Here is a 26,649-nt window from a genome sequence, read left to right as displayed (position 1 = left end):
TTGGAAGGAGTAGGTTCACTCTTCCTTGCTCATCAACCTCGTGACACAAGGATCACAAGTAACATCGGACAAGCTTCCTTTTTTTATCAGCTTATAAGGCTTCCCTCCATTTATAATGGCAAATGGTGCCACAAATCTCCGCTGATACACTGCTTTCACACACCTCTATATCTGCGCCACACATTTATCAGGGGGCAAGAGACATGTTAGTAAGTAATTAATCACAGAGGTAGCGTCTGGCTGATAAATGTCAGCGTGTGGCAGGAGACAGGCGGGGATTAGCCAGCAGACCCAATCTTTCCCCGCTATCGTTGTGCCACCCCTGTTAATGAAGCCATCTTTGACAAATGCAGATGGCTGTCGCTTAGTAAACAGTAAAGTTACATGCGGGGGGGGGGGGTAGGCAGGCTTTTATCCAGCCTTCGTCTTCTTTTCAACCTTCCTGCTGCTTTGAGAAAGATGACCATAGCTGCATTAACCCAGTTTGCCGTGTACTGTTGCTGGCATGCCCGAGGAGATGAGGCCAGGCTCAAGATGGGCTCACTTATGAGGAAGGCTGATGTGGTGTTACTGTATCGCTCTGTAAAGCTGCTGGAGTGGCTGTGATATTTTCCTCACAGCCCTCTGTTCTTTCTGCCATGCACGATGCTGTCAGCTTTCCCTCTTTGTACCGAGCTATAAAAAGATCTGGAGTTGATAAATGCTGCTCTTACAGTACACTGTTTGTGATGCCTGCATGTTCACGCTTAAGTACATGAAAGGTTCATAATACAATGGTCCCATAAGCAACTGGCTCCAAATGAAAATAAGATCAAGTTTATGGAGGCTAATTAAATAGCCGAAGATCTGTATTTCCCAGCGGTATTTCTCTGTATTCTTTATTTAATCTAATTATATACGATGATTTCGCTGAGTAGGCTCAATCTGACGATCACTTATTGTAAGTAGCAAGTAAATATATGCCCTTACTAATGGATTACAAAAAAATTAATTTGATAATTTTTCCGTAAACACATCTGACAGAGCAGCATTTAACAAACAAATAATCATAATAAATGGCAGGGATTTAAATTAGTATGCACATTATTTGTAATCCTAATGGAGGTTGAATAATTACTTATTCAATGCCTAAATTGAGTTCCACATACTGCTCACTAGCCATACATAGATAGATCACCCCATGAGCTAAATGAGAAAATAATTTAACAAAGTTTTACTCTCTCCTGCGTCTCTTTACAGAGCGCTGTTATCCCACTGAATATTTATAATCCGTAACACAAGGTCTTTCTTCATTATGGAAAAAAAGCAAGCTGAGAGATAGATAATTGCTGTATTCAATGATCAGTGTAATTAGTTGCTGGCAAATTCCAAGTGAAGTGATTTTAATGTAACATGAGTGATGACAGCCCTGTGGTGCAGTTATCAAGGGGAAACAAAGCGGGGGGTTAAGAGACGGAAAAAATATGCAGAGGAATCAGACCTCTGAAATTTGTAAATGGTTGACCTTGAGTGCTGGTGTGTGACATTTAGAGAAATCATTTTTGATTTAAATCACAGAAATTGTGGCGATAGTGGCATAGTGGAGGGCCTGCCTGTGTCTTCTGGCACAGCCAAGTACAGTTTTCTTTCCTTTTGGTCTTTTTGGAATATACTCAAGCTTTCCTATTTCTGGTTACATTATTTTAAATGACTTTTTTTTTATTTTCCTTTCCTCTGTAAGGTAACTACTATGGAACCCCAAAGCCTCCAGCAGAGCCCAACCTGGTGCAGCCTGACCTGGTGGATCAGGTGTTGTTTGATGAGGACTTTGGTGGCGAGGTCCCCAGGAAACGCACAACCTCAGTCAGTAAGATGGACAGGAAGGACAGCGCTGTACCTGAGGAGGAGGACGATGATGAGCGGCCACCACTGGTCAATGGCTTACCTGGTAAGTCAATGACAAAGCACAAAATGTACGAAAATAATGTTGCACTACGCTCTCCTGTGCAGATCGATCGTCTTCGTAATTCATTTTGTCATTTTGCATCTCATTTGTCAGTCAAGATTGAAATATTTTGTACTCCTAGATCAAATGGTAATGCTTATTATTTTTCTTAATGAGAAGCTCAGGGGAAGAAATTTCTACTTCAGATCTTTCAAAGTCTGTTTAATAATAGTCAGTTTCCAATTCTGTGTTTAGTTTAGTTCAGTAATACTTGACCCTAACAGACCCTAGAAAACCCTAAAGCATCAAGAATTAATGTTAAGTCCTTTTTAGAAAGGGAGACAGAGACCTGATCCAAATGCATTTGACAAAAACAGGCCCAGAAAGAGAGCATTCAACAGGTATCGGATTTTTCATTTCATTGTTAAATATAATCCAAATTTTTAGACATAATGACACTCAGATTGAATTCAGTCATTGCCCTGTCTGACTTGGTTCCTGAAGATAGATTTGGGTTTCTAGGTTTGAAGGGACCCAGCAGACATGTAAAGAACTGTAGGTCACAGTAATATCACTTTCTAGAAATAAAAGAAATAATGTTATCTTGGGCTCTATTTTAAACATTTAAAATGTGATGTGACAGCGCTGTTACCATTAGCGTTGAATAAACTCCCAGGTCACCTTGAGAGACTCTGATCTAGGAGTGTAGGATACTGTGCATGTAATCTATCAGAACAACTCCTGGGCTCTCTAAGGAGTGAATCTGTCCTTAATGCTTACAAGGAGAGCAGACCTGTAGCAGAAATGGGTTACATGCTATGTACCATATCCATTTTTTTAGTAGGAGAGAATTAGGGTTAACATTGAGGCCAGTCCAAGCTGAAAATATTTTTTACACAATGAAACATTGTTTTGACAGTCTCAGCTCAAACACTGCTTGCTCAGCTGTACAAGGGATTCACAGAAATCCAGTCTGTTTACACAACTGTTCTGTCATATTGAAATCAAACACAAAACGATGCCCAGACATTCAGGAGTTCTTTTTATGGAAAGTAACCAGTCACAAATGACTGCTCTGCTACAGCCCACAGCTGTGGCAAAGAAGTCTCAGACCAGCCATAGATGGAGAGAGTTATGGTCGAATGAAAAAAGAGGTTAATGGAAAATGTGAGCTCTAAGTCTCTGAACCCTTCACTGCAGCTTCCTCCATCGTTGCTTAGGCTGTCCTTATCAACCACAGTCCTTCTATAACCCATCTGACTCGTATCGTCGAGTGGGCCCTCACCCTGCTGTGAACCTTGCTGATGAGCTCTCCTTCAGGCTCTGCCCTCAGGCTGGTTCTCCAAGTGTCTACATAGCTCGAGCACGTAAAGCGTCTTCAAACATGCCATCCGCACTTTGTCTTCCTTTAAAAATCAAGCTCAAGTGTGCGCATTTGATCAGAGAGGTGAAAGAGGAAAGTGTTTTAGAAGCTGTAAATAACCAAAATTCTAATGCTGCTGAAGGGCTCTGTGGTTGTTTCTTTTAGCAATTTATAGGCAATATAAAATTCAGGTGGAATGATCTTTAGGAAATGCATCCCCCAGAAATGCTTTTATTGTGATTTGCGTAACATCTTTTGGCATTATCCTCTATTGTGAGGAGGGTTAGCGCCACATAAAAAGAAAAGGATGAAAACCACTTATGTTTCATTGCTTTATAACCATCTTCTGAGGAAGGCATGGAGTGCTAAGTGAATTAACAGAGCCTTTGTTGTATGTTTCGTGTTCATTGGCAAGCAGTTTCTCATTAAAGGGGAGTGTCTACAAATGCAATAGAATATACTTTACATGCAGCTATAAAGTATTATCAAAGAGAAGAAGCCTCAGGGTTCAACTGGCCCTTTAGATGTGAATCCCTGCCTCTATCATTGCAACCCACAGGAAATATACAAATACACAGGCACACACTTTAGCGCAGTTTGCTCAGGCAAATCTAAAACTGCCCTTTGGCGAAGACATGCAAATCCTGTGAGTGACATGGGATCGCCAATTCCCTGCAGCAAGCAGGAACACAGGACATAGGTGTTCCTGCAGGCGAACCTTCTACTCTCTCTGCCTTGCTTTCACTGTCTTATTCCCTTTTTAATATATCCATCCTCCAACGCTCTCCAGAGCACAAAGAGGGGGCAGACTGGAGGAAAACAGTGCCCAGCTACACTCAGTCCAGCAGCACCATGGACTTCCGCACATGGAGCTCTCTTCCTCGTGACGACAGCTTGGAGCCCCTGCCTTTCAACTGGGAGATGGCTTATACTGAGACCGGCATGGTCTACTTCATAGAGTAAGTGAGACGTGAGCTGTGGCTCGAAGTGATAATGTCTGATACAGGGCTGATTAGAAATTGCATTTTAGTTATTTTAGTTAATTTTATAGAGTTTATAAAACATAATTGCACATGCTCTCAGTCCTAGACTATCAGGCAGTGCATCCTCAAATGTAAGTTGTTAATCATTAACCCACAAGTTGCCATATATGCTATGTTGTTGTATTCTTCTCAAACAGTGTTTATTTAATGCGTTTTGCAAAACAAAATATCATTAAAATAACAACAGTTAACTGATTCAGCCCACCAGAATTGTTGTGTGTTCCCCATGGACAAAACTATTAAAACCACATCAATAAGTCACAAATATTGCCCTTGGTGAAAAGTTCAAATATGTCAGGGCCACTTATACCGGCCTGCTGCCATCAATACTCATTAGCACAACAAATGTGTGTTGGAACTAATACACAGAAGAAAGTAGTCCCAACAAATGCAAATATGTGATCAGTTGTTTTAGGAAATTGCTTTGCTTGTTTTGTGAGGTGCTGTTGAATAACAGAAATCATAACACGCGCAGTAAGAAGATGCTGCTGCAGGTTAATCTGTTGATAGCTGGTGCAGTGCAGTCTGTAAACTGGATGATGAGGGTTGAAGTCTGGGCCGACTGACAACCTGAGTGTTGTTGCTTATGTAAATTATTGCATCTTACAGATACAGTGAGGTATGCTGCAAAATGTTATGGTAACATGAAAGTGTTGTGTGTGTATCAATTGTCATATGTTTTTTTATATTTGCTTGTTTCTCATTTATCCATAATGAATCAGAGAGACTTTATTAATCCCAGAGGGAAATTGACTTGTCATAGCAGCAACTATACAACAAACATCAAGCACTCATATAAAATGAGTGTAGAAACAGAGATATTGGTAGATAAATATTAAAATAAATAGATAAATATAGAGATATAGGTATAAATATACATATAAATAGAAAAGTACAAGTATGTCTGCAAAAACTTCAAAAAATATTTCTGTCAGTTTCAGCAGCGATATTAGGTTTGATCCTCTGTGTCTGATGATGAGTTTTGTAGATGAGAGCTACACCTCATTTCCTGTCACAGGAAAATTAAACCATAACATCCTGACAACAGCATAAAAACAAGTAAAAAGAAGAAAATGTACATAACTGTCCTTTGTTTGGATAGATAGATAGAACTTTATTCCTCCGGGAAATTCAGTAAACTTAACAGTAAAATTCAGTATTTCTAGACCTCACAATGTATCCGATGTTTAAAAAGACAACTTAGTAAAGCTAAAAACAGACCTTCTCTTAGGGTCTGTAGGTGTGTGGGTTTACGTACAGTAAACGCAAGTGTGTGTGTTCACGGGTTTGTGTTTTATTCGCATTTTGCTCTAAGCTACTTGTCTCTGAAGATATTAGAAGACCATTGTGATTTTCCTGCTGATTACACACTCCAGTTGTTTAACACATTTTGAGGATAAATGAGTTTGTCATGTTTCACATCACATGGTTTTTTTTCTCCCCTCTGAAAAGGCCACCTAACCATAAACACTGTAATCTGACAGCTGAATATAAAGCAATGGATCAGATGTTTGCTGATAAATTGAGTAATCTTGTGCACGAGAGCATGTTACACGGGAGAATACGGCTGCCGTTTTCCTGCTGTGATACATCTTTTTTGTTGGCTGCTTGTGCTTCAGCAGTGGTTTCCTTGTTTTCAGAGGTCTGATGATATTTCCTGGCTTTTATTTTTTTGCACTCTACAGTCACAATACCAAGACAACCACATGGCTGGACCCCCGCTTGGCGAAGAAGGCAAAGCCCCCTGAGAAGTGCGAGGATGGCGGTATGTAGACTCCTTTGCTCAGCTGGTTTTCTGAAGCGTACAGTCATTCCATTAAATACTGCACATGCTTTTACACAGGGGCATACTTACATTGTATATGCCCTACATTACATGAGCCATCACTTCTCACCCTTTCCCACAATGAATCAAGCAACCAACCAGGATGAAATATGAATGTTTGACTTCTCTTTGAAATGGCACATCACCTAAGAGTAACCTTAAGCATCGCAGTGTTAAAAGCTAATTTTTCAAAAATCTAGAGCTGGAGTCTACTTTGAGGATTTTCAGACGTGCCTTTTTATCCTTAGGATATAATGTGGGCTTAAGTGCAAGCGTAGACAGACAGCAGCCACGGCTGAAAAAGTGGGACCCTTCCAGCTTGTTTTTAATGGATTTTTACAGGCAAACGGAAAGCTAGTGAGTGTGTTTCTTCTGAAAAGCAACTCCAGTGCGCTTCCTTGCATTAAGAGCTCCTCTGTCTTTTCTTTTCTTATGCCTGATAATGTTTGTCAAGACATAACATGTACCAGCCATTCCAGCCAGCTTGTTGAAAACCACGGGAATATAGATTATTATGGTGGTATTTTCATACATACTTTCCAATGCTAAATATTCCAGTGAGGGGGAAAGATACACTGGTAACTACTGCTGTTCCATAATGCCAGATAGATTACAATTCCCAGACCTCTGCGAAATATTGTGCATACTTGTCCCCTTTCCTTCTATCAGTCTGTTATCTTGTGAGCACCCAATTTGCATCTCCACTGCACAATAGCACACTCTTTTCCTTTTGCAGAGTTACCTTATGGCTGGGAGGAAATTGACGATCCACAGTATGGGACATACTATGTTGAGTAAGTAATATTGATATATCTCATTTCCAATCACTCCAGTTGCCATCATCACCACCAGTGCCCATTGCTTTGTCATACTTGTTCGTCTCAGACGCACATAACACACAAGCGTATTTTACCAGCGGGGTCAGTGCACAAGTGCATATTGCACAGCTCTGTGTACTTGAGCGGTGGGAAAATGTAAAGTAATATTGTCTAAAAATAAACAAATGGTTGTAGCACATCTTGGGTGAGAATATTCTGAATTATGCAACATACAGAGAGAAAGCCTTTACCTGGAGAACACTTGAAGATTTTGATCAGGATTTTCACATTGTTTATCGGTGGGTGGCAAAATGAAACTCTGCGGGTAACATTGCAGTGACCTGTATATGAACACAAAACAGATTTTTCTCTCATCGCATTCTGTCAGTGTTTGTGTGTGCTTATAGAGTCTGTGTATTTGTCATTGCACATTGTTTGTATATTTGTCTGTGTGCTAAATGTGTATTTGTCATCAACACCCCAGCAGGAAATCTGTGAAACACAGCCATTGTAACAGCAGTAGAGAGAAATGGGGAGATTTTGAACTAGAATGCATGGAAGAAGCGGAGTGGGGGTTGGAAGACGAGGTAGCAATCTGTCGTGTTGAAAAGAAAATGGGAATTCTCGCATTGTTTTATTGCTCAGAAAGCATATAAACGCTCCTAGAAGTGACATGAGAGAGAAACCTGCACTGTTTGGACAGGGAGAGTCAATGGCATATAGATGGAGCTTGTACCTGCTAGTGTTTAGCTTGAAATGAGCTCACTATGAAGCAATGGCTCTTGTTTGTATGCCAGGGGACAACAGGCTGTTTACCTTGTTGTAGGGGAACAGGATGTTTCTGGCAGTCAGGGGTTCATTTCCTATAATATTAAATGGCTAAAAGCCATGGTACTTCCCCCACATAAAGAGGAGGCAAGTCAGAATTTACTGTATGTGTGCTGTGCTTGTGAATTTGTTTACTGGCACCACTATAGCATCCCTCTATCAGAAAATTATACTTCCTCTAAAAGGATGGTGCATACATAATTAACTGCAGAAAAATGATGCAGTAAGCTCAATAAGTGAGAGATTAGCATGTCTATGGGTGTGCGTGTTTGGATTCCAAGTCTCTTCTCACAAACCTGAACCTCTTTATGTTACAGCCACATCAATCAGAAAACCCAGTTTGAGAACCCTGTCCTGGAGGCAAAGAAGAAGCTGAGCCAGGAGACTGCAGCGATCCAGCATGCCGCAGCAGCACCTTCTCAAGGTAACAATGCACAATGCGCCCCCCTCTTTACTTCCACTGGGTTTATAACAATTTTCCACGGTGTCATAACGGCAGAAGCCTGTGATAAAGAGCACAAAGGATCAAGTTTCCACACGTGAAAATCTGCAAATGTTGGATTCCTAATGTAACATATGGGAGCTTTATAAACATCATAAGAGAAATCAGCCTGTTTCATGAGTTTTGGCACCACACTTGGGTGTATACTACATGTAGTTACATGTGTACCTGTAATTATGTCAGAGAGCTGTCTAATTTGTACTGTCATTGCACCTCGTTAAAATCAAGAAACTGCAGTTACACTGAAATCATCTAAAATGACATACTCTCTGTTGCTTCTGTATCACATATTCTTTCCTGGTTATTTAACCATGTACTACTATTATTTCATGATGCTGCAAGATTATTCAAGAGCACCAGAAGTAATTTTGTCTTTATTGTAGCTTATTCTATTTCTGCACTCACTGTAAATCATTTTGGACACGAGCATCAGCTAATTAGCTAAAATATAAATGTAATTTAATTACTTTGGCTTATCCTCTGTGTAGAGGCCTGACCTTTTTACCTCTGTCAGTGCGCTTTGATAAACGTGCTTTGTGGGAATAGAAAGCAGTAGAACGTCATCATTTTATGCAAGGTCAGCTGAATGTGTCAAAAAAAAAAGAATGAGCCCTTTCTTTCAGTTTCCTCATGTAACAGACTTTTGTCAGCTCTCCAGTTATGGTCTGTTCTTTAAGTTGACAAGCCATTTTTCAGCTGCAATAAACATCATGAATTAAGTATGTTTTCATTACAATATATGTATAATAGATTACAGTACTGCAGTAGTGGAAATAGACAAGCGCATAGCGCTGGCAGAGATTCAGGGAGTGAAAGAGGGAGTGTAGGGGAGGAGGCCGGCTTTTAACGGTGCATGTGGCAACAGCTGGTGTAACAGCACGTCAGAGAGGCCAAGTATAATCAGACATCTCTCTGCTCAGGTGTGCGGGGACCGAGGAATCCGCCATCCAGCTCCTGATTACTGATTACACAACTTAGTGAGCTGTCAGACAGTCGCTATGATGAAACCTAAGCATCATCAGTTGTCGGTTACACCTCAGGCTACAATCCAGACGCTCTGTTTTCCAAGAAGTTCAATTCCCAGGGATTTCTATGTGAAGGAAATTAATTCTGTGAATACAGAAATAATGCATACTAATAGTTTATATACAAATGTTTTTTTTGAAAAAACACTACAGGCAAAAATTTGTTTTATGCAAAGGTCAATTTTGAGATTTCAGTTAGTTTGGCTCCATAACATGTCTTCTTTCAAAATATGCCTTAATTGAGATCCTATCTTGTTTGCTTATGTAAATGTAAAATTACAGAGTACTTGTAGCACATAATAATATTAATAATGTAACTAATGTAATGTTTTCACAGTAGATCATTTTTAAGTTTTAGCTTAAGCAGTTAGTTTATTTGTATGTTGAAATGTGTTGTTTAATTCTTTCTTACATCGTGTTTTACTGCAGCTAACGACTAAAAACACACATGGCTATATGTGCTCATGTCTGCTTTGTTCTCATCCATTATCTATATTGTTTTATTAAACTAGTAATTTGGTCATGACTTGTAATGTAGGGCATTCACAGTGCACTTTTGCAAACAGCCATTGCTGTTGCTCTACTGTTGCTTCGCGGATGTAGTAAAGCTGTTTCCTCAACTATGCTGAATAATGTCACTGGAGATTTACAGTGAGACTGAGTCACACATAAGAACTCAAAAACCATGGCCGTTTGATGCAGTGGATATGATGGTTTTGTCTGCCTCTGGTGTTTAAAGTCTGCCCACAAACATTGGCACAGAGACCTCCCTTGGACTCACCCACACAAGTACAGGCTTGTACACATCAAACTCACTTCCTCCCTTGGTTACTCTCTCTTTCACCCTCCTTTACCTCTGTCTATTTCTTCACACACAAATGTGCAGGCAAATGGGTATATCAGCACTCACTGGGTGGGGGGGGCGAAAAAACATCCCATGTTGAGTTTATCAAGCAATTTGAATGTGATTATGCAAATGGTCTTTGCTTGATCCATGCAACAGTGTGGACATCTGGAGTCCGCACTGACTGTGATAAGTTACACTCACTCACAGCCGTTCATGTCTGCAGCAAATGTTTATGGCTGCTGAACTGTTTCAAAGTATGAAAGCGCCTTCATTTGTATTCCTCACACACACCCTTGAAAGTTAGCCTTTATAAAACTGAAGGAAATGAGTGGGAAAAGTGCATCTGTTACTTTTCAGCCAATTTACAAAGTTCTTGCAATTTTTTTAAACTGGATATAGGAATGGGCACATAGCTATCAGATGTGACTGTTCAGTCATCGTGTGTATAGAAGCTGCATAAAGATATTAAGAGAAGCCAGTGAAGAATGCAGCTGTAAACTTTCATATGCATATCTGTTAATTTCAGGTAAAGTATTCACATATACACAGCCCAAAGAGCTTGCAATGTTTTTTAGTTTCTAATGGTAGCACATTATTTCAAAACAAGCATGTAACACTATACAAATAATGTATTTGTTAACTTGTCAAACTGCAGTTTTTTGGCTTTTTGATAAAAGAAACCATATAATCTTGAACAGTTTACAAAATGTACATCCTCACCAAGTGTGATTAGGCTTTGAGATTAGTGCCACCAACAAACTGCAGGTTGTGATCTATTTGTTAGATTTGTTGGCGATAGGAAAAATCTGAATAACACCAAATCCTTTGCTTGTTGCTGAATACATTTACAAATTCTTAATGAAATAGTACTCTGATAACCACATCTTTAACAAACATGGTGTCAGTGTAATAATGTTTGAGGCAGCATTTACTTCATACATTTCCTGTTGTTGTTGTCATTCTCTTTTTGGTAGAAGTTATCATAATAAGTTATCTATCACTGAGAGTTTTAGACTCATACAAAAGTCGTAATTTCCTTTTAGCTTACTGCATATGTGTCTCTTGAGGATGGTTATTTTGCCACAGTTCATTTATCTTCAAATATAAAGATCCCAGATAATGACAGCACCATCACACTCTCTCAGTATATAGCCAAATCACAGGAATATGCCCCATTTGTCACCAGCTGGTTTCCCTTTTACTGTTTTTGAGTCAAAGCTATAATGCGGTCCAGGCCAGAAACCATCAGGCAGCAAGCGAAAAATGGTGTGTCCATGATCTAAAGTGCTGATACCACAGTAATGCCAGATAGAGAAGCTGCCCAGTTAAATGCAATGTGACCCTGACAGTCGGTTATCTATTGTATTGCGTATGCCACAGCCAAGCTGCTCGTCCATATTGATGTTGCCACTGACCTTAAGTTGTTCCTTTTTCCAGTTATAAAAAGTCTGCAGTGATAAACCTTCTTTTTTCTGAGTCACTGATTGCAGCAGGGAAGGGATAACAGAGGACACTGTGGTAAATTGGATACTGTCAGAGGTACTATATCAATGTTCAGCTCTATAGTTTTCAAATGAAGGTAAATGAGTGTATCAGCTTCTATAGCTGTAATTTTAACTAATTTTATCTGTCTGAGTGTGCAGGTAGGCAGGGAGGTGTAAAAAGGTCTCTGTGAAAGGTTTATCTAGTTAAAGCTTACAGATTATGCCTGTTAATTAGAAATGACTAATTACTGTGTTGATCCTCAGCACATAATGTGTATAATTGAGGTTCAGTGCGGACACGGATGGATTTTGCTATCTTTCAAGAAGGCTATGAATTTATTAATCATTGTTGCTGCCTTTCATGTTGTGTATTGTTTTGTTATTTCACTCGTGTTTGATTCAACTTCCTATTCGCTCATAATTTTATTAATGTGCATTCTCACACAAGCTGACACGTACATGTTCTGCACAGGTAAAGGTGGTGCATCTGGCTTCACCGCAGACCCCAGCCAGCTGAAAGGGGAGATTTACCACACAGCGCTGAAGAAGAGCTCCCAAGGATTTGGATTTACCATCATAGGAGGTGACCGCACAGATGAGTTTCTCCAGGTGAAAAATGTGCTCAGCGACGGTCCTGCTGCCCAAGACAAAAAGATGGCATCTGGTGAGCAAAACCTTTGAAAATGTGCTCACAATTTACTACAGAAAAGGACCAGTAAGAGCTGATACACTTATTTAAATAAACATTAAAATCCCATTTAGCTGGAAGGGAGATCCATGTGTTCGAAACTGCTAATTTCTGCAAAATTGCTGAAAATTCTTTTGTAGCTGACGTGTACCCACTGTGTTACCATGATGCACCTTCAGGTATCAATTTTACATCTGTGGTCTTCACTTAACCTAACACTGCCCCATGAGTTACAGTAAATAAAGCAATAACAACTTTAGCATTGTCAGGGGCATTGTTTTATAGCAGGCTGATTATGGTGGGCGTGAAACCATCTAAAAGCTTTATTGTTCGGGTTCTGATCTTGCCTTTGGGCTGTCTACATAAACCAACAGCCATGAGGCTGTGTGTGATGCTTACAGTAGTATGATGTGACAGAATTCTACGCCTGTCTCAGCTCCTGTTGTTGAATACTGTTCAGGTCTGTTCAACAATGTAGTGAGTAAAGAGGGGACAAGAATGAAGTAGGAATGAATGAGATAAAAGGAAACTGAAACGGTACCAGGAGCTGCCAAAATGAAAATATGAGAGAGCAGTGAAGGGGAAAAGGACATTTCAGAGAAAAGCGCTGTCTGGCAAAAGGAGAAAGGACTCCTCCAAGAAAAGTAGAGAGGTGATGTCTAGATTAAATACCACGGGATTAATTCTTTCTTGTTACATTCTTTCCTTTCTCCTTGTCTTAGGTGATGTGATTGTTGAGATTAATGGGGTATGTGTGCTGGGGAAGACCCATCCAGAGGTAGTGCAGATGTTTCAGTCAATTCCCATTAACCAGTATGTGGACATGGTTCTTTGCCGCGGATACCCGCTTCCTCCTGACGTTGATCTAGACAGCGACGATCCTCTTCCCCCTCCTCCTCCGCCGCCGGCCACCCAGCCCCAGCAGGCTCTGCATGGTGGAGAGGTGGTGACAGCTGTGCCCCTTATCAATGGACAGCCACTGCTTGTCAAAGGTGACGTCCTCCATGGCTCCTCACAGGAGCTCCACTATGTTACTACTGATGCCAGTGGTCGTCCTGTTGTGGCTGCCCTGCCAAACGGGAGGCAGGGTGGAGAAGCGGCCACGGCGATGCTCCAACCAGAGCTGGTAAGCGTGCCACTGGTCAAGGGACCTGGTGGATTTGGTTTTGCCATTGCTGACTGCCCTCTGGGACAGAAGGTGAAGATGATCTTGGATGCCCAGTGGTGCCGTGGCCTGCAGAAAGGAGACGTGATTAAAGAGATCAACAGGCAAAATGTGCAGTCGCTTAGCCATGCACAAGTGGTGGACATCCTTAAAGACTTACCAGTGGGCAGCGAGGTCAATGTACTGGTGTTGCGAGGAGGTGAGAGACTGAAATAACAACACGTTTGTACTTGTCTGTCTGACTCACCCTCATGCATGTCTTTCTATCTGCCTAACGTTTTTTTGTGCATCTATAGATTTATGTGGCTCACTAGCAATAGATCCATATTGTCTGTTCTTTCTCAGCCAGCAATCTTTGTTTTTCCTCCTCAGTGTATCCCTCTATTATTCTTATGCTTTTATGCCCTTGCGTGTGTGACATAATATGCTATTACTGTCAATGCAACTCCAACAGTGCCCATGGGAGGTGAGGTCAGCGTGTTGATACTGACAGGAGGTGAGGTGGTGTTGTGGCTGGTTGGGGGGCACTGACTGACTACACACTGTTGTTCTGTAGAAGTCTGGGTGATGCCACTTTGACTGCGATCTGTGTAAGGTCACCACAGTAGAGAATGCTGCCTTTTTAGCTGAATAGATCTAACAGTGACACTGTACTCTAACTCTTGCAAATGATGATCAGACTCAATCCATCAGAGTCGTATTTTCTGGTATGCAGACTCTACATGTTTAACATTTCTTGAGCGTTCCTTCTCTTTTCTTCCATTTAATCTACATCTTTTTATGACAACTCCCGTTGAGGTGTAATGCTTTCTGTTACAAGTCAGTGAGCAGGAATTACATAAGTGTGGGGATGTGCTTTATTCCAAGTAGCAAAGAGAGGAGAGTAGACACCCTACAAATGTCTCCTAAATCCATCTCCTGCCACCCCAGGGATTTACTGTGCTAGTCGATGAACCCTGGATTGGCTTTGATCATCAGCAGAGCGAAGGAGATCTCTGCATGCCTCTTAGGGATCCGTAGCTAAATGGCTATAGAGGGAACGTCCCCGGGGGCTTCCTCCCCATAGCCACACCTCAAGCCTCTGCCTCATATCCCAGAACACCCACGCTACGTATGCCAACTGTTTTGCTGCCATCACCACTTCCTGCTCCACTGACGCACTGCACGACCCCACAGTTAAAGCAGAGCTGGGCTCAGCTTCGTCCAGCCTGTCCAGTTAAAGCACTAATGCCAGTTTTAACCCTCATTAGACAATTGCCTGTGGCTTGGAAGAGGATCCCTGTGCTCCTGTTTGTGTGATTGGTGGGCATCAGTGCTTAGAGAAAGAATAGAAGAAAAAGAGTTGTGTGGGAAGGTGTGTGTCATGTGTATGTATGGTACAGTTGTCTTATTTCATGCCTTTGATGACTCTGATGTTGGATTGGGAATTTTGCAATGAAGCGGAAAAACACCGCTGTGTCTCCCCTTTTACATCAGGCTCCATTAAGCCCTCATCAGCCGTGTTAGCCCAGCTCCACAGGACTCCAGGCTCTAGAGCAGTGTTTGTTAATTCACTTAAAGCAGGGCGTTGAGATTTGGGGGGGGGGGGGGGGGGGGAGCCTAAGATGGAATATGTGGGTGTGTTGTACAGTGAACAGAGAGCAGGAAGGGAATCTTCAGTCAGTGAATTATATGCATGAATCTCTAATGCCCTCGCCCACTCTCTTACAGTTGATTTGTCACCTCTCCAGCATGTGTAGTATCTTGATATTTCTTATGTATCTTTAAACGCACATGAATGTATATTCCCTAATGGATGATTCTTTAGTGAGCCCACCTCTCGAGTTTAGAGCAGCACCGGTTTATTTTTATGCTCACTCTCTCTGTCGGAGAGTCACTGCCATCTGGTGGACAGTGACTCAGTGACTCTTGTTCCAAATCTTGTTTTCATTTCCCTAATATGTTCCTGTTGTGTGTCTGTGTCTCTCCATAGGTCAAACATCGCCTGTGAAGAGTCTGAAGCCTGTGAGTAAAATCTTATCTTTGTCTATTTCTTCATTATCGATTCCCCACGGGGATATATCCCTCAATTTGATTTCAAAGCGTTTTGTCCTTCAGCCTAACCAGCTTCTGTTGCATCGAATTAAATGATAGCAATAAATTTGAATATTGATTATGTTTCTGGGCGCCTTCTTTTGTTTGCTCTGAAAAACGATCTTAATTACTTCCTTTCTGTATTCGTAGTCTTACGGCTATTGTCAGGGGACTGCAATGGTAATGAAGCATGGATGAGCCTCTGTAGATATCGTGGTATTATTAATGCAACAGTTTTAGATAAGAAACTTGCCCTTTCTGCCTGAAGAGGCCTGTCATAGCCTTTGGGGAAATCTTTACTTTTTAAAACGTATTGTATCCAAATCCCTTTGCTTAGAATTTAAAACAATAGGAAGTAAGTAAAGTGAAAGTGCTTGATGTTTTCATAAAAAGTGACCTTTATTGCTTTTGTAATCCATCACCATTAGGTGCTCATCCACTAGCTTTTGATAATGAGCCAAATTCTACATAAATGGTTTCATTTTTTGAAAACATTAAGCAACATGTGTCTGTCAGAGACAGGAAATGACGGCCAGTACAGAAACTCTGGACATTGTGGCAGACTCGGCACCTCAGGCCTTGCCTTACCACTCCAACACAAGCACCCTGCGCTCTGCCGATTCTCCCAAACGAGATGCTGCAGAGATATACTTGAAGTCCAAAGCTCTTTTGGAGAGCAGACGTAAGTGTAGACCAGCATCACTTGTTCATATCATTTTTTTAAACCTTTTGTCATTCTGGCCAGCTTTAAACACTAGGAAAATTATGCCCACAGAGCCTCACGCCAAAGATATAGATGTTTTTCTGAAGCGGGACATTGAAACGGGCTTTGGCTTCCGTGTTCTGGGAGGAGAAGGGCCACAACAGCCAGTAAGTGTATATATGAGTGTCTTGAAAGTATATTTTAATTTTTGGTTAAAATTATACAATTTTATGTATTTATGAGACACTGACCCAGTGGTCAGGGTCTGTTATTAACCCCATGTCAGAATGTATTTCCCCAGGTGTACATTGGTGCCATTGTGCCTAATGGAGCTGCAGAGAAGGACGGGCGTCTCAGAGCAGGAGACGAACTTATTGGCATCGATGGCGTGATGGTCAAGGGTCGTTCGCACAAGCAGGTTTTGGATCTGATGACCAACGCTGCCCGAAATGGTCAAGTTATGCTGACTGTTCGTAGGAAGGTGATCTACAGAGGTGAGTGACAAGCCAAGCAAAACCTGGCATGTTTGTCAACTTTTTTGTAATTAAAAGTACATTCAGGAACTTTATTGCACTGGATTTTATAGTTTATCAGAAAGAAGTGAATTAGAGTAAAACCTTAATGTGCCCAAGGGGCAATTTGCTTTATAGGTAGTAGTCCAACACATACCCACATACTACACAGTGTAAAAACCTAATACTGGGTACAAATGTACCACTGTCACCATAAAAGGTGAGGGAGACATTTCAAATTTGGTTTATTATTAATATCTTACCCAAACCATGCAGACTAGGAGCAGGCAGGAATCAAACCACCAACCTTCCGATTAGTAGATGATGAGCTCTGCTTCTGAGCTACAGCCACTCCAGACTAAGACTACTAAACCAGCAAATCATCAAAAATAAACAATAACAACATGTTAATAATGAATGCATGCATTTAAACTGAGTTGCATGAGGTGTAGCAGGTCAAAGAAAAGAGCACTAGGAAACATAGAATGTGTCTCGGCACTTGCCATGCCATTTTGGATATTTGGGATTAGCTGAGTTAGAGATCTTACACAAAACATTTATCCTGTTACCAAGATAGACACTGTCCAGCGCAATCATCATCCATGTTTTGTAGACTTGTAGACCATATAGTTCAAAGACAAGACGGTTCAAATCGTCTCAAATTCCTCAAGGATACACACCTCAGCACTCAAATTTTAAAAAGAATTGTTCAAGACAGAAATGCATTAGCATCTGTATCCTTTCAAAACAGATTCGACAGATGAAGAAGCTCAGGAAATGGCTCCGGTGCTGGTGAATGGTTCTCCCAAACTACCTCGCCTCCCGATGCCGAGTGCGCTGGACCACGAGTCTTTTGACATCACACTCCACCGCAAGGAAACTGAAGGCTTTGGCTTTGTGATCCTCACGTCCAAGAGCAAACCTCCACATGGAGGTAAGTTCAGTCGTTTCAGTCAGCTCAGTTCTCGTAATCCAATCAAATCAAACATTGTAGCATATTTCTGGATATGTCTTACTTAGGCTGAAGAACTTGATATGCATGTACATCTAACTAACCCATTCAACAGCCTCTTAACACACTTGGTTGTTGGTTATATAACATATACAAAAAATGATAGGTCTGTAATTATTATTATTATTATTATTTCTATTACAAATATATCCAGAAAACAGCTAGCTTCTGGCCTCAAGAGAGTGGGCATTTTCAGAAAATTGAAAAACTTTTTTGTAGATTGAATCAAACCCTGACAAAAATAAGTAATTGTGGGACCCTTCTTACTGCCATTGTGTTGAAAAAAGACAGTAAACAGACAGTAAAAGGCAGTTTCCTAATGGTCACTCTGACCGGGTCTCATATGTCTTTATTACTGCCATTTCAGTTATCCCACACAAAATTGGCCGTATCATTGAGGGCAGTCCCACTGACCGCTGTGGCCTGCTGCACGTCGGGGATCGTATCTCAGCAGTCAATGGACGCTCCATCATCGAGCTCTCTCACAATGACATCGTCCAGCTTATCAAGGAAGCCGGCAATGTCGTCACCCTCACTGTGGTTCCCGAGGATGGTGAATATTTCTGAGGATGGTGCATTTATTATAGTAGTTAGTGGGTCTGTTCAGTTCAAAGTGGCCTTTTATTGGGACATTAGTTTTGCAGCCAGGTAATCAATTAAATCGAGCCTTCATAAGATATAAATATTTTATTATCCATATTAAAAATTCAGTTTCAAACTCAGATAGTTAGAAACTGAAAAATTAGACCCTTTCTTCACTGAAATGATTGTATGAATAAAAATAAAGCAAAATACCTGAGAATCCTTTTACTAGGATATTTTAAGCCTGACAGTAAGGCTTCATTGAGGGTTGTTATAGGGAAATAAATGCAAAACCTTTAGCTTAAAATGAGCATGAATCATGTTAGAAGAATTCTGTATGTCTGCTTTTTTACCAATAGGAGTTTTCACTATTAATATTATAACATTACTGATTCTAATATGTTGTTAAAATGTATTTTAGAGTACAAGGGCCCTCCATCTGGAGCTAGTTCAGCAAAACAGAGTCCAGCTCTTCAGCACAGAGCAGTGGGACAAAGATCAGCACTACAGGATGAGCGGTAAGGATTTAATCCCACAAAAGAAAGCTGAGAAACTGCATAATTCTTTATGCATGTTTAGCGTTAGTTAGTTTTCTTGTAAGTGTTTTATTTCTTTTTAAAGTTATATTAAACATTCAAAAGTAAAAGAAAGTTGTATTATGTAATGCTGAGAAAGTGTAGACGGAGAAGGCAGCAAAAACCTCTTAAATTGAAAATAAATTCAATTATGGTTATGGTGATGTTATTTTTTAATTACTACAAACCTTAACGAATTCTCATGAACCTCCAGTAAAAGTCTCACCACAATAACTACTGAGCATGAAGTAAATCGTGTACGTGGCGATGAGGTTGGGATACCCTCAGAGCAAAAAGCCAGAGAAACTATAAAGACACCGGTGTAATAAACATAAAAGTGTGTAAGATGATAAGAGGTGTCGTGCGAGTAAGCGCAGCCCTTTCCTATTTAACATCCAGCATTAAATTTCACTTTGTTTTTCATAAAAGCTTTTTCATTTGGTGGCCTGCGGCCTTCTGTTTACAAGTATCACTGAAGGAATTAAGTGCATATGCTGTTTGTTCCAGTTATAACCTGGACATGGAGGAGAGAAAGGAAGGAGTCAACTGGTCGGACCATAAAACTCTTTCGCTTGGTGAGACAGGGACGCTGTGTGTGACAGGGCCCAACCAGGTAAGAGCCATCCTCTTTTTTCTTCCTTTCTTGTCTTAGAAACTTTCAGAAGAGGTTATTTTGTGCATACCCCATCTTGCACAGCTTTATAAAGTTCATGCACTTATAATGCTGATTCTTTTATGTAATTTTCAAGTCATTAGGGTCAAAGAATAAAATATAAGATTTTTAATATTCTCTACTTTTCCTAATGAGGCATCACTGATTTCACAGCGAAAGATGTATGTTAGTACCCTTGTATATGTCTAAAAATGAGTGTTGTCTTCATGTTGTAGGGTTGTCTGACAGTGGAGTTAGAGAGAGGGCCCAGGGGCTTTGGTTTCAGTCTGCGAGGGGGCACAGAGTATAACATGGGCTTGTACATCTTGAGACTTGCAGAAGATGGGCCTGCTCAGCAAGACGGAAGAATCCATGTGAGTGCTCCTTTTATTGCAACGTTTATATGGACACTGCTGAGAGGTAGATATCACTATCACACAGCTGACAAGAAATGACAAACAAAAACTAATGGGGAAAAAAAAAATCATAAAACAAGATGCAGTGCAATCAGTGTATTGTTTTGGAGCTCATTTTATTATTCTCACCATTGCTACATGCAGCATGACATGCTATTATAGAAAGCATTCCTTTGCAGAAATGTGGTGTTGCACATTTAGTTTGTGAAGCAGACTCGTAAATCAAAATATAATTTGTGTCGTCTCGCGTTGACTGAGATTAAACTAATGAATTGTGTTTCAACAAGTGCCACTTGCAGTGTTGTAGGGCATGCGATGTTTTCTGCTGTGATCTGTGCAGCATTTTGTTGCTTTCATTGTGAAATGGAATTCCACGCAGCAAACAGGGAAGTGATAAAGACTATTTTGGTTTAGTTCTTTAAATTGTAGCGTTTTTTATTCATGTTCATCATCATTTGTGTTCTGTGTATGTCTCCACCAGTCTACCCATCCATCTCAGCAAGCATCCATTTTTTAAAGTTTGTGGCTGTTAACAGGAAGGTCACATAGCAATTGACCCTGTATTTTCTCTTCGTGTGGTGGAGGTTCAGCAAAATTAGAATTTTCCCATGGGGATGATGCTATCACATTATTATTACAGGAAGAGAATGGAGCAAAGTTCCCTAGTGGAAATCAATCCTAGGCCTGCCAGACGGTGATCTGTGGGCACGACTTTGCCTGTCTCAGGATAAAAAAAGAGTTCTCAGCACTGTGTAGCAACTACTGCATTTTTATTATTTAAAGCAAGCTTTTTTACTCATTCAGTGATCTCTGCTTCTCCGTGAAAGCAATGCACACATGTACCTTTGAAACAATCTAAAAGCTGATTTCACATCAGCAGAAAGATCATTGAAAGGGTCATCTGAGAACACATTCTGATGAGAAACAACAGCTCTTTTTCTTCTAGTGAGGGAGTCAGTGTGAGAGTTGGTCCAAGGTCCTTTGTAGAAAGAATGACTTTCTGATACAAAGGGATCACAGAGTGGTTATTTTCTCATCACTTTGTTGCTATCATTTCTTCCTGACAAAGACAATGCTCCCACACTGTAGAAGTCAAAGGGATGTGTTGAGGTTTCCTTGGAAATTTTTTGTCTTTGAATCTAAATCCTGGCCTGCTGCACAAACAGGCTTGTTCACTCTATCTGATTAGAGTCTATCAAACTGACATGTTTACACGCTTTATCCTGAGTTATTTTGTCATCTCCAATAATAGCAGGTACCTCCAGGGTATTACAAAACTGTGTGTGTGTGTGTGTGCGTGTGCGTGTGCGTGTGCGTGTGCGTGTGCGTGTGTGTGTGTGTGTGTGTGTGTGTGTGTGTGTGTGTGTGTGTGTGTGTGTGTGTGTGTGTGTGTGTGTGTGTGTGTGTGTGGGCAAATGTGTGTATGTGAGAAAGGGAGTGTATGCATGTGTGCATGGCATAAAATTTTAATTTTTGATAGCAAAGTGTTTTTTTTTTTTGCCACTGTTTGTGGCAAAATATGCAAAGTGTTCATAGGTATGTTTTAGTATTACAATTGAATTTTCTGAATTACCAACAGGTTGGAGATGAGATAGTGGAGATTAACGGGGAGCCGGCTCGTGGCATTTCCCATACACGGGCTATTGATTTGATCCAGGCCGGAGGAAACAAAGTGGTACTGCTGCTGAGACCTGGGGCAGGTCTTGCTCAAGATGGGAGTGAGTACATCATTTGAAACTATGCATTGCATATGATATGGGCAAACTTTGTGCTTTGAAATGTTGTATTATCAGTCAGGTTAGAATCTTTTTGGGTGGATTTTACATTGCAGAATAACAGGAAACTAAAGCATTTGGTTGCCAGTGGCTCAGTGACATTTACAAATGGACATAATTGTACAATATCATACGTGTGTGTGTGTGTGTGTGTGTGTGTGTGTGTGTGTGTGTGTGTGTGTGTGTGTGTGTGTGTGTGTGTGTGTGTGTGTGTGTGTGTGTGTGTGTGTGTGTGTGTGTGTGTGTGTGTGTGTGTGTGTGTGTGTGTGTGTGGTGTGGGTGGGTGGGTGGGTGGGTGGGTGGGTGGGTGGGTGGGTGTAAGGGTGTGGGTGTTATTTTGACCTTTTCCTTTACAGTGCAAGGACAGCTGTTTCCCCATCATTCCAATATTAATGCTTATCTAAACTTCCCGTCTGCTGGCTGTAGCTTGATATTTAGCTGTGTTATGAAACTGCTATACCAAAGTCAGCCTGTTCCTTTAGTTTTTTTTAATGTTTACATGAAGTTTTAGATAGAAACTAAATTGTTTTATTTCCTAAAGAGTTTAGCTGCTATTTCCCAGTTTACAAGGAAAGAACACCGCCAGCAGTTAAATACATGCACAAACAATAAATCCACCTAATGATAATTACTGAAACCATTTGTTAGTTGATGGAGCCTGTTTTGTAGTTAAACCCTCATTGATTTCAGTGTGCTTTCTTTGCTATGTTTTTTGTTTTTTTTTTAATTTAGACATTAACTCTCTTAACTGTCTTCTTCCTTTGGCGTTTCTCCTCTTTGTCCTGATGCAGGTAATACAGCTTCCTCTACTGTGTGCTATTACACTGAGCACCAACACTAACACCTTCACTGCTTTTACTGGGCTCTTCTCTTTTACCTTGGTAATTTTTTTCCCACATGCTTTCCCACCTTTACCTCTATATAATATCATCTTATTGACTTTCCCTGTTATTCTGAATTAAAGTATTTTGTGTGCCATATTTATTATCCTTGCATATCTATGGTCTCCTCATGTAAAATTTTGTGCTGCTCTTGCAGGTCGACGTGATCAAAAAGTCATTTCACCCACAAGCTATTTTGGAGAAGTTTTCTCTGACACATCACCCCTTTCCTCTCCATATCCCACCGGGGCTTCCACCTTTGTTTCCTCTCCTTTCTCCAGCAAACTGAAGCATTCTCGCAGCTGGAGCACACTTTCTCCACAAGGCCGCAAATCCCGCAGCAGCGGGGGCTTAAGCTCAGTGGAGGAAAGTGTTGAGTGGGCGGACACGGAGGGAGAAGGGCTCCTTCCCACCTCCAATGAGCATGTGAAGTTCTACAAGAGGACCAGGCCCACGAACGACTCCAGAGAGCTAAGCAGCCCAAAGAAAACAGAGGAATCTATTCCTAAAGCCAAAGAGCAACTACACAGTCCCAAAAAGACTGAGAGTCAGGCACAGGAAGCAACACTGAACAGAAAAAGGGTGCCTATCACACAGACAAAAACGCAATCTGCTAGTCCTGGGAAGTCTGCTCACGTTGGACAGCAAGGGATATCAGCCCTGCAACGCACCGAGAATCAACAAGGCCTTCAGCAGAGATTAAAGGATTCATCCAGTGGAGAAAGCTTAGGTCATGAAAAGAAAAATGGAAAAGGGGGGAATTTTGAGATTGGAAAATACCCTCAAGGATGGGAGATGGAAGGGAGAAGAGAAAGGACCAGGTCTCTCCATGAGAAAGAAAGTTATAAAAGAAGGTCGATTGGGGAATCTCACCGCCACAGGACATTTTCTAATACACTAAGAGAGAGCGAGAAAGGTACAGGTAAAGACTCAGGGCACAGAGACGTTGATGCCAAGGGCAAACTTACAGAAAACAGGACTACGAGTAAAGAGACTATTGGCAAAAGAGAATCACCGCTGTCTTTTAAAAATGTATGGCGTAGGAAAGGTTCTGTGAATTCACCAAGAGATGTAAAAGCAAGAGAAGACACATTTTCTAAATCCAAAGAAGACAGCTTAAAGGACAACTTTGTGGCCTCTATAAACAGTATTCCAGGAGCCCTACAAACCCTGAAGGGACCTATTAGCCCTGGCCCTTGGAAAACGCCCAGCTCAGCCAAAATCCTCTCTGAGGCAGAAGTCCTCCGTGACCCTTTGTGATGGAATATTGAATCACTAGGATGTGAGCTGTGCCATGGAATATTTTACAGTATCCTCAGTGGATTATTTTTCTGAGTTCTTCCATAAAACAGAGAAGTGCAACATGGTGCCACATTTATCCATTTTAGACTGTGGCCAGATTTGTATTGTGGGAGCCCTGTGACATCACATGTGGCATGTAGCAGCTCCCCTCCGCCTTGTCTGCTGCTTTAGCATCTTTGATATGGGACTTCAGCATATAGGACATGCTCGGGGCCTTGTCAGACCAGACATTCAGAAATGTGAATATGTGCCAATCCTGCGAGCCTCCTGTGGAACGATGACTACAAACAGCGCTTCACCCATTACAATGCAATGACCCATATGCAAAGAAAAGAGAAAGGCCCTCGCCTCTCTGTAGAATATACAGTGTGACTCATCTAGGGTTTAATTTTACTCTCAGTGTCATTGTTGGATATTTCAACTGTCTTTTTCTTATCGGTTTGCTCAACTGCATGCAGTCGGTCCTTCTGTTTGTTTTACTGCACGTGTTCTGTACATCGCTGAGGATGAACCCATTTCTTATTTATAATTTTCATTCTGATCACCAGGCAAATACAGCAAGTGTTACTGGGTAATCTAGACTGTTCTATGGCTATAGTCATGACACACCTTCATGCAGACAGTATCATTTAAAAGACCAGAAACTTGTGGTTTGAGATCTTGTTTACCATGTGTATGATAACTAACCCGTGTGTAATTTATTGAGGTAATAGATGAATATATGTATATGTAGCTGTACCAAGCCATTCCGCATTTTGATAAAGACTTTCAGAAATTTGTCCCATGTTATTTGAGCTTTCACCTTATTTCCAATGTACTTCAGTGGTAGGAATTACCAATGAAATTTGTAGTTCATGAAATGTATAGACGTAACGTGCAAACTGCTGTACCAAATGTTTAAAATTGCTCAAAATGTGTCTCATTGTGAAATATAATATATATGTATATATATATATTTGAATGTGTCATGTTTTGCAAATTCTATCTATTAATTCCATTGCACCGCATCTGCCCTTGTAGCATAACAGATTGACCATGAGTTGTAATTAATTTGTGATGTTGACTTGCTACCAAAACATTGCATTTATTATTCTTTTTTATTCTTTTTTTTTTTTTTGAAAGGATCACTGTTAAAGGGGGAAATGGCAATTTATGTAATGCTGTGCAAGTTCTGAATCATGTCTCTGGTTGTTTTACATTTGCTTGTTGATGAAAAGAAAAATGAGGGTTTATACTGTAGGTATTTTGTCAATCCTGCTGTGTGATTATGTGCCAGGGTAGCTTGAAGGATGACAGAGGCCAGAGAATGATGTGGTTCACTAAGATACCGAACAAGCTGCTGAAATAAGGCAGGTATGCAGAAAACTCTCCACCTTACATATTAAAGGGAGCCAATAGCACTGAGAAGACCAGTGTAGTTTTATAATGTGCAGTCTATAAAGATAAGAAATAGTCAGATTTCACTGTCACTTTAAAGAGGACATATTATGCTGATTTATAGCTCCATATTTTTAACCTTGGACACCATAAGAGTCGCTTTGCCTATTTGCCTAATAATAATACTCGTTTATGTTATATTGGGCTGTTGTGTAGCATTCAGGTCATTCTCTGTCTGGAAAAATGTATTCTAGTTCCTTGGCCCTTACCTTTATGCCAAATTTTTTTCTTATTGGCAAACAGAAACAGCAGGTGGGAGGGGCTGCTGTGTGTCTTTAGCATTCTTTCAAATAAAAAAACTGTCTGAAAATAACAAACCATTTAGAGCAGTCTGAGCTTTTGGCTCACTTGGATTACTTGTGTGTACAATGACCTCATTATTTGAGGTTCGTGCCAGACAGAAAATGAAGAAAAGCATAATAGGTCCACTTTAAAGGATTTTTGAAGTGATACGCAAATATACTCAACATACTTGCAAATACAACTTTGAAATAAACGCATTCAGATGAGCTCAGGGAAAAATGAATTGTAGCAAATGTGTGATAAAGTCGTTATCAATGAGAGCTGAATGGTGGTTGAAGTCTGTGATTGTATCAAGGAGTTTTCAGGTTACAAATCCCTAGAGGATGTACTTTGAGCCAATCAGTGGTAGGCTTTTGTGCAATAGTTTGGTTGGTTGAATGAATAAATCCAACCCTGAGTGCTGAAAAAAGTTCACTCTGGTTCAGAATCAGATAATATCCTCTTTTACTGTACGTCCCCTGCACTGTAGTACATCTTTATGCTGTCATTTGAACAATTTTGTTTCACATCTCTGCATCATACTGTGGCCTTGCATTGCTTCATTAGAAAAAAAGAGAAAAACACAATCCTTGTGGTATCTTCTACATTCTGTAGGAACAGTAGATGTAAATGTTTGTACATTGTACAGCACCTTTATAAATACTTGCCGAGTGCTCTTTTGGGGAGAAAAAAAATAGAGGTATATTAAATTGCTCCATTATTTTTTTATGTAAAAAAAGAGAAAAATATTTAAAAATGGATTGAAAAGGATAGGCTATGACCTTGATATGGTATTCCGTTCATGCACTGAAAAATAAAGTTTTGCTGAAAACATGTTTCTGGATTTGTTGTATTGAAACTGAGATGCAAATAAAATGATCATCATCATCATCATCTTATCTGTATAAATGTAAAGCAAATAACAATTTAAGTGT

The 26,649-nt window shown here is 40.5% G+C and overlaps 1 protein-coding gene and 1 long non-coding RNA gene across 3 annotated transcripts in view; one reads left to right on the top strand and one right to left on the bottom strand.

The window, feature by feature from the left end:
- The window catches only part of LOC116320305 (membrane-associated guanylate kinase, WW and PDZ domain-containing protein 3), a 124,528-nt gene extending 97,926 nt beyond the window's left edge, over positions 1–26,602 (top strand). Inside the window, exons 4-22 of one of the 2 annotated variants that reach the window (XM_039612393.1) lie at positions 1,721–1,927; positions 4,078–4,246; positions 6,016–6,095; positions 6,892–6,949; positions 8,119–8,225; positions 12,132–12,323; positions 13,070–13,711; positions 13,967–13,978; positions 15,485–15,516; positions 16,102–16,267; positions 16,361–16,455; positions 16,575–16,782; positions 17,552–17,734; positions 18,180–18,365; positions 18,816–18,912; positions 19,477–19,582; positions 19,858–19,995; positions 21,617–21,755; positions 22,851–26,602. In XM_039612393.1, the coding sequence (XP_039468327.1) occupies positions 1,721–1,927; positions 4,078–4,246; positions 6,016–6,095; positions 6,892–6,949; positions 8,119–8,225; positions 12,132–12,323; positions 13,070–13,711; positions 13,967–13,978; positions 15,485–15,516; positions 16,102–16,267; positions 16,361–16,455; positions 16,575–16,782; positions 17,552–17,734; positions 18,180–18,365; positions 18,816–18,912; positions 19,477–19,582; positions 19,858–19,995; positions 21,617–21,755; positions 22,851–23,953 (3,920 nt within the window). In that variant the 3' untranslated portion in view covers positions 23,954–26,602. The remainder of the gene's footprint in view (positions 1–1,720; positions 1,928–4,077; positions 4,247–6,015; positions 6,096–6,891; positions 6,950–8,118; positions 8,226–12,131; positions 12,324–13,069; positions 13,712–13,966; positions 13,979–15,484; positions 15,517–16,101; positions 16,268–16,360; positions 16,456–16,574; positions 16,783–17,551; positions 17,735–18,179; positions 18,366–18,815; positions 18,913–19,476; positions 19,583–19,857; positions 19,996–21,616; positions 21,756–22,850) is intronic. The other variant, XM_039612394.1, reaches the window with a different exon arrangement.
- LOC120440253 lies at positions 1,806–13,072 on the bottom strand. Its single transcript, XR_005613108.1, has 4 exons — positions 12,747–13,072; positions 12,119–12,293; positions 7,225–8,304; positions 1,806–1,924 (listed from the first exon to the last, which is right to left on the bottom strand). It is a non-coding gene; the product is annotated as an uncharacterized LOC120440253 (long non-coding RNA).
- Positions 26,603–26,649: the final 47 nt, after the last annotated feature.

Source organism: Oreochromis aureus, linkage group 5 (assembly GCF_013358895.1).
Source record: "Oreochromis aureus strain Israel breed Guangdong linkage group 5, ZZ_aureus, whole genome shotgun sequence".
In the NCBI taxonomy this organism is placed as follows: domain Eukaryota; kingdom Metazoa; phylum Chordata; class Actinopteri; order Cichliformes; family Cichlidae; genus Oreochromis; species Oreochromis aureus.
This window is presented reverse-complemented; position numbering and strand designations above follow the sequence as displayed.